Genomic DNA, 7669 nt, shown 5'->3' with positions numbered 1-7669 from the left:
GTATAGTGTAAACTTAATATGGACTTTAATGTTTGATACTAACATGTTCTATATTTGTTATCTTTTCACTCTTTAATATTTTACTTCTTAAATGACTAATTTAAATTTATATTGTATAATACTTGGTATAACAAATACTTGGCACTCTTATAGCTCATACTATATGGTATACCCAACACCTCAACCATGAAAGGAACTTGATTTATTGTTAACATAAGTTATATTCATGAATGCCTAATAATATTTACAAGTATTAGCATTAATCAAATAAGATAACTAATATAATTATATTAATAATAAGTTATATTCATGAATGCCTAATAATATTTACAAGTATTAGCATTAATCAAATAAGATAACTAATATAATTATATTAATAATAAGTTATATTCATGAATGCCTAATAATATTTACAAGTATTAACATTAATCAAATAAGATAACTAATATAATTATATTAATAATTTACAATATGATTAGAACCTCTACAATATGATTAGAACCTCTTTTGTATGTAGTTTTCAATTGAATAATAAATTTATGTTATACTTATTTCACATATCATTAGTACATCCTCTAACCTTGACATTTATTGTTATCATTGTTTAATCTTTACGTTAATCTTCCATCTCAAAGTTCTCATCAACTTTTTCTTTTTCTTTTTTTTTCTTCTTTATAATTATTATTATTACCACTACTACAATTATTATTTTTTATTATTATTGTATTATTGTTATTTATAATGTATTCAATAAATCTCCATGTGATCCAATCCTGGTCTTGTCAGGTTATTTATTATTTTAACATTTTTATATTTAAAAAAAAACATTAATTTTTTAATTATATCAATGATTATAGTTGTTTCATATCTCAACCAGCATGGCAAGTAAATAGAGCCAACATCCATATGATGGTAAAAGCACCAAAGGACAGTTGTTCTGATTTCAGAAATCTTAAAAACAAAAATAAATAAATAAAAACAAATCCTTCATTAATCATTGACGCGTAACAAAAGTCAAAACATTAAATTTAGTGTTTTAATATGCAGGCGTAATTATAGCTTTTAAGATATTAAAAATATTCATGGCTAAATGGACCCCCCTGTATAGAGTGATACATCAATAACAAGTGGACCACCTTTATTGAGGAAAGAGAGAGATTGAAGATGTGCTTAAAATTATGTTAAGAAAAATATGCCTAAAAGAGTGAATATAATGTGAAGCCCATATTGATCCAGACCTTAAGATAGTTCTACAGGAATTCTCAGACCATCGCGCGCCAGCTGCACTGGTATTCCTTCCCTGCATGGAAACAATTATAAGAAGTTCAGATTCTTTAATTTATTGTAAACACAAGAATAGAGGTTCTTGTCTGATCACGTGAAGCAAAATTTATACCTTTGCGACCATTCCGTTAAAAAGTCATTGTCCTTGTAATGATCAAATTCATGGGTCATTCCAATTAAAAGAGCTCGCTTTGGGCATAATCTCTTCACTGTCTCAAGAGTCTGCATATTTACCTTAACATGTGAGAATAGAAGAATAAAAATGTTTCAAGATAATTGAATGATGAGAAATAAAAGACAAACCTGAGGGAGGCAAAAGTGTGTATTATGAGACCCATTCTGTACAAGAGATAGAAAGATTGGTGATTATATGACAAATTCCTGGAAGACACCAATGAGTTATAATGCAAAATGGCAAACATGAAATCCACAATGTTGTCCAGCGATATTAATGTGAAACAGCCTACAATATTAGAGGATGCATTAAAAGTGCTAGTTGGACCAATTACGAGATCAGGAGTCGAGAAACTTAAGGAATCATTCAATGAGCTTATTTAGAATATTTGAGCTAAGACAAGCTACAAATGATGATCATTCCTTAATTTGATCCAAGCAAAGGAAGGGGCTGATCCATGGGCATAAAGTTTTCGGCAAATTGGGCAGCATAGGAAGAGGCAGCTACAAGTTTTTTCCTTATTCTACAAGGACCAGTGGCAGCTTAGGAGTTCTATGTTTACAAAGAATCCTACTTATTTAAGGATTCTTAGTTGGCATCAACTTTACTTATCTTCCTTGGTAATAAAGCTGACAACTTGTCTTTGATTTGCAAGAAAAAAATAGGCTACTTTTCCTTAATTATCAAGGACTACAAAGTTGGTTTTTCAAGGATATACAAAAGTCACTAACTCGTTTTTTGGACAACATACAGCAACCTTGTTTTTTATTCAGACTTGCATTTTTTGTTTAGTTTTCATACTTTGGGTTATTTTTAAATTAGGTTTAATGTCAGCCTATTAGTCCAATACGATTAAGTCTATTTTAACACTATAAATACTCTTTTGTAAAGATTACTATTCAGATTGGATTTTTATTGATTACGTTGCAACTTTTGTGTGCTTGTGCAAGGATTATTCATACCTATTGGCACTTCATTGAAGATTCTTGAATTTATCAAAAAGAGCAACTGTCTTTGTGGCATTCATTCTTATTCTTATAATTCACAATTCCTTAAAATCATCAGGTTAGAGTCTTTATTCCAATAACTTTGATGTCTTGGTCCAGGTAATCATTGTGTTGAGTTTTTGCCATCCTTAAATATGATTTGTAGCTTTCTTGAGTTGTTTCTTCCATACATGTGGGTTCTTATACTTCAAGAGGCGACATTTCCTTCCCTAAATCCCTTCATTATAAGAAGAGCAATGCATATTATAAATATTGACTGCTAAAGCCATTTCGATCAAGTTTCAAAATCATATGGTTTCCTTTTTCTGGTTCATTGGAAGGATATTAGGCTTTGAGCTCTACAGCGAGGGACCATTCCCTTCCCTCCTATATCACATATGAGCAGGATTTGATCCCAAGTCACTTGAAACAACACCATGCCACTTTGAATATTAGAAAAAAATGCAACAAAACGTGGAGTGTAATTGCATATTTCACTCAAAATCCTAATTTGCCAAAATGGTCAGCCTCCCATCTTGGCAATTGGTTGAGGTACATTTCAGCCTCCATTGAATATCCCATACAAAGTTAAGCAATTAGATGGCAAGGTAACAATGATGATGTCTATAAATTAAATGACAAGTTGAGAGTTGGGCACATAATTGGAATTCAAAGAAAATTATGAGGACCATTTTGCAAATTACGCTCATTACTTTCTATGCTTTTACATGACTTACTTTGTTGGAGAACACACCAAAACAGAAAACTATAGCAAATGGCTTACTTTGTAAGACAACCAAAAGAGGAACACACTACAATATTTGTACAAGCCCATGCACACAAAATGCTTGCGTAAAAATCACCTAAGGGTTCATTTTTCCCACAGGATGAAAGAATGTGGATGTTTGTACCTCACTCTGATACTATCCAATATTCATTGGATTCAAAGAGGGAATATAAGAAAATAGAATATAAAGAATTTTTGCAACTAACCTTGTATAAAGTGTCCAGGATCAGAATATCCAATTGCCCTGCACTAGCTTTTGAAATTACTGCAAAAACCAATATGTCACTGTATCAAAAATATGACAGCACATATCCCCAGAAAACCATCCTCTTTTTACACATTCCACAGCCATTGAAAATCTCTCCACATGACAATGACTCATCTCCATTCGTGCACAGAATTAAGGGACTCTTAACATGTCTAAACAGTGCAAATATATGCTTCCAAATAAATTCTTACAAGAAAAGTGAACAAAATAAAACTAACCATGCTCTGTGCTAGATGGAATGCGTGAAACATCAGATATATAAGCTACTCTACATTTGTCACCAAAGAGAAACCCCAGAGAAATATAATCTTCTCCATGCATCACCTACATTACAGAAGAAAGATGGCACAAGAATAAGAAACAGGGCAGAGAGATAGAGTATTAGTAGTTTACACATATATTTTAAGAAAGGTTCAGATCTGGTAACTGGCAAAGGAACAAACTGTATGCCTGATGCAACAAATGGTCTTTGATGGTCTTCCTCAATTATATGCCAGTCCAGCTGTGCTACTCGTCTTATTTCCTGGCCTGGCTTCAATTGTTTCTGTACCAAGTAAGGGAATTTCTCTGCAATGCTGCACAAAGACAAAACATGCAGTGACATCAAGTAATGTTAAAAGTCGGATTGAAGTAAAGTGCAAAGTACAATAATATATCAAACGAATGGCACACCACATAAATAAGTTCTATGATCAGGAAGTCTGCATTAGACCTTGGTTTGTTGTAGAGTATTCACTTCTATAGTTACATTGCATCAGTATGACTCGTCTGCCAGGAAAATAGTTATCTTTCCCCTTCTAAACCTTCAAATCTTATCAACTATAGAAGTCTTAATAGATGTTCAAGTTACTTTCATCATATAGACTTTCAATCCTAGTGTTGATTATCTCAAAACTCACAAAGAAGGAACGATGAGCAGACAAAAGCATCAAATGATCATTAATTATCAAACATGCCCTGACTATGGGGAAAAAGTAGTAAAGGTGATGGTGATAAAAGCAAACCCAGAAAGAAGAGAATAGTTACCTATCCATTGCATGGTGACTTAGGTAGATGGGAGTGGGATCAATGTCATTTATCGGGCTATATGGTTGCACAGCACGTATATCATCAAGACCAAGAACTGCATCAGCATGTTCATGAGTCAAAATGATCTGCAGTTGATAAAAACAAATCAGTCCACGTGGCCTCAAAATGAGAAATAATATAATATATAGGAAATCATGATCATAAGCCTTACAGAATCAATACGAGGAATTTTATGGAGAGTAAACCACCTAAGGACTTGCTCCCTGAATGTCTTACCCACATCTATTAATATATAGCTGTGTGCATTATCACTCTTACTGTAGTGATCTATAACGAGTGATGTATTGCATCTGTAACCCACACCCAACAAAACACCAAACTCACTTTTATTTTTAATTAATTAATCAAATCCATCAACATTACATTAATTCCACAACGGACAAAATATGATAAATCGAACCTGTAGTTAGGGTTTTGGTTGGGAGGGACGGAGAGGGCCTGAGAGCAAACGGAGCAAGGAGGATCTGAGGGCTGGAGGAGGCACCTGACGTTGGGGACGGCGCTCGAGCATCCTGTCCCAAGGAAGATTAGAGCCGATCCGTTATTACAAATGTTGCTGTTTTGGTACTCCATTTTTCAGATTTGATTAGGGGTATGTGGTGTGGGAACAATGGATTTGATAAAAGAATGGCTAACAGACAGGAAGGAGAATGTAATAAAACAAGGAAATAAGAACGCGAACTGGGGAGAGGGAAAAAGAATTATATTTTTCTTTTCTTTTCTCATGTCCCCTGCTCTGTTACATCTGCCGTTAGCAGACATGGGTATCTGAAAATATTAATGTGGTTGGTTTTTAAATAATTTTTTATATTAAAATATATATTAATAATATTTTTTATTTTTAAAAAATTATTTATAATAGTAATATATTAAAATAATTTAAAAATATATTAATTTAAAATGAATAAAAAAATTTAATTTTTTTAAAAAGTATTTTTGAAATATAGAAACAAACAAGCTCACTTAATTACAATTATTAAAATAATATGTATTAAAAATGGGTAAAATGGTGCGTATTTATTAGCGATAGTAACTTCTATTTTAATTGATTTTTTTTTTGAAACCTTCAAACAAACCTATAACAATTATCCTCTTTTTATAATCATCTTGTCCTCTAGGTTACAGGTTAGAAATCCAAGTTTTACTTCGTTTATGAACTCCCACGTAGCCTCTACAAGAGCTAGCCCTTGCTTGTGGACTAAGACTTGTGTAGCAACTTGTTAACCTCTTTTAATAATCCTTCGATCAATGATTAATTGTGGTTATAGTAAAGGTTCTTTTAGACTGTTAGGTAAGCTTTTATGCACCACTCTATTTCTTGCGCTCTTTCTAAATAGAGATACATTAAAAACTGGATGAATAGTAGATAAGGATGAAAGGCTTAACTTATATATGACTTCCCATATCCTCTTGATCATGGTGTGCGGGCCATAGTATTTAATTGCTAGTTTATGGTAGTGTTAAATTATTGATCTCTGTTTATAAGGCTGTAATTTTAAGTAAATTGAATCGCTCATCTTCAGGACCCTATCACTTCTCTTTTTGTTAGCCAATTGCCTTATTTTGTTCTAGGATTTGACTAAGTTTTGTCAGACCATTTGCAGCATTTGCTCCTTTGTATTAAGGTAATAATCAACTGTCTTAATTGGTGAATCTTTGGGAAAATAAAGGATATGTATGAGAGGTGAAAAACCATAAAGTATTTTGTAGGGAGTAGATGTGGTAGCGATGTGAAAGTTTATGTTGTACCACCATTCACTCAAAGCTAGTCATTCATATAATTATGAAGGAGTGTTCCTTGTCATGCACCTTTCTAGCTTTTTATATGCCAGTTGACAACATTAATTTACCCGTCAAATTATGGATAATAGGCAATGGAGTAATGAAGGGTGACCCTTTTTAAGGTGAATAGTTCCTTCCAGAACTAATTAAAGAAAATGGCATCTTGATCGTTCACTATAATTACGGGCATTCCATGCAATTTATAGACCGAATCCATGAAGGTCCTAGCAACTATGTTAGTCGTATAAGGGTGTGAAAACATCATAGAATATGCATACTTGTTGAATATATCCACCATTACAAAGATAACTTCCTCGCTTTTTAATTTAGGGAGACCAATTATGAAATCTATGTTGATGCCTATGAATGGTGCTGTTAGCACTAGTAGCAGTTGTAATAGCCTTGGACTGACCATATTTTCTGTTTTACATCATTGACAGTTTAGGTATTTTCTTATATATTTTCTAATCTGTTTCTATTGTTTTCTAGTAAAGCATGCTAGTGACCCTTGCTATTGTGATTGTAAAACCTGAGTGTCCTCCTAAGAATGCATCATGATAAATAATTATGAGCTAATGCTGGAGTGCTAGATTGTTTCCCACCATAAGTTTTCCTTTCCTAAATAAGTAACTGTCACTCAACTTATAGTGAGGGTATATAGCCAAGTCTTTCATTAAGTCTTAGATGATGGATTGAATCTTGTTATCCTCCTCCTAGGTCTTCTTAATGTCTGCTACAAAAAGGGTTGATATTGTGGACAGTGCTAGAGTATTAAGTTCACTATCCTAAAAAAAGTGTCAGCTGCAACATTCTCTCTTCCCTTACAAAATTCAATTTTGTAATCAAATCCCAACAGTTCAGTTAGCCATAAATATTGAGAGGGAGAATATATTTCTTGATCTAGTAGGTATTTAAGGCTAACGTGGTCGATTATGATTTTAAAGGACCTTCCCCACAGATATTGTTTCCACTTAGTTACTACTAGTAGAATTGATAACATTTCCCTCTCATAGATGGATAATATATGTTCCCCTGCTCGCAAAGCCTTGCTATAAGTTATAGGATGTTCCTCCTATATATGTTCCCCTGCTCGCAAAGCCTTGCTAATATAAGTTATAGGATGTTCCTCCTACATTAACATTGTCACACTACTGACACGACGAAAAGATTAATGTCTTCTCCCAAGTGTAGGAGTGTCGAAGTAATAAATAACCCGGCAAGACCGGGGTCGAACCACAGGGAGGTTAATTGTACAAATTATAAACAACAATTATAAAACAACAATAACAACAACAGTA

At 33.1% G+C, this 7669-nt stretch overlaps 1 protein-coding gene across 1 annotated transcript; it reads right to left on the bottom strand.

Moving 5' to 3' along the window:
• Window positions 1-969: 969 nt before the first annotated feature.
• LOC105115400 (Metallo-hydrolase/oxidoreductase superfamily protein) lies at window positions 970-5304 on the bottom strand. Its single transcript, XM_011012274.1, has 9 exons — window positions 4990-5304; window positions 4741-4879; window positions 4527-4654; window positions 3928-4075; window positions 3719-3824; window positions 3439-3497; window positions 1588-1623; window positions 1397-1506; window positions 970-1300 (listed from the first exon to the last, which is right to left on the bottom strand). Exons 1-9 carry the CDS (start codon window positions 5160-5162, stop codon window positions 1240-1242), a joined length of 960 nt encoding a protein of 319 aa, XP_011010576.1. The 5' UTR covers window positions 5163-5304; the 3' UTR covers window positions 970-1239.
• Window positions 5305-7669: the final 2365 nt, after the last annotated feature.

This window comes from Populus euphratica, unplaced genomic scaffold (genome assembly GCF_000495115.2).
Source record: "Populus euphratica unplaced genomic scaffold, PopEup_1.0 scaffold692.1, whole genome shotgun sequence".
Taxonomy (NCBI): Eukaryota; Viridiplantae; Streptophyta; class Magnoliopsida; order Malpighiales; family Salicaceae; genus Populus; species Populus euphratica.
Note: the sequence above shows the minus strand (reverse complement) of the source record. Positions and strands in the feature narration are given on the sequence as shown.

Bases quoted from the DNA above. Each gene is read 5' to 3' on its own strand.
- LOC105115400 (XM_011012274.1), bottom strand. From the start codon at position 5,162: ATGGAGTACCAAAACAGCAACATTTGTAATAACGGATCGGCTCTAATC. The intron at 4,880-4,989 runs GTTCGATTTATC...TGTGGGTTACAG, and splicing joins AACCAAAACCCTAACTACAG to ATGCAATACATCACTCGTTA. The intron at 1,507-1,587 runs GTTTGTCTTTTA...GTAAATATGCAG, and splicing joins CACACTTTTGCCTCCCTCAG to ACTCTTGAGACAGTGAAGAG.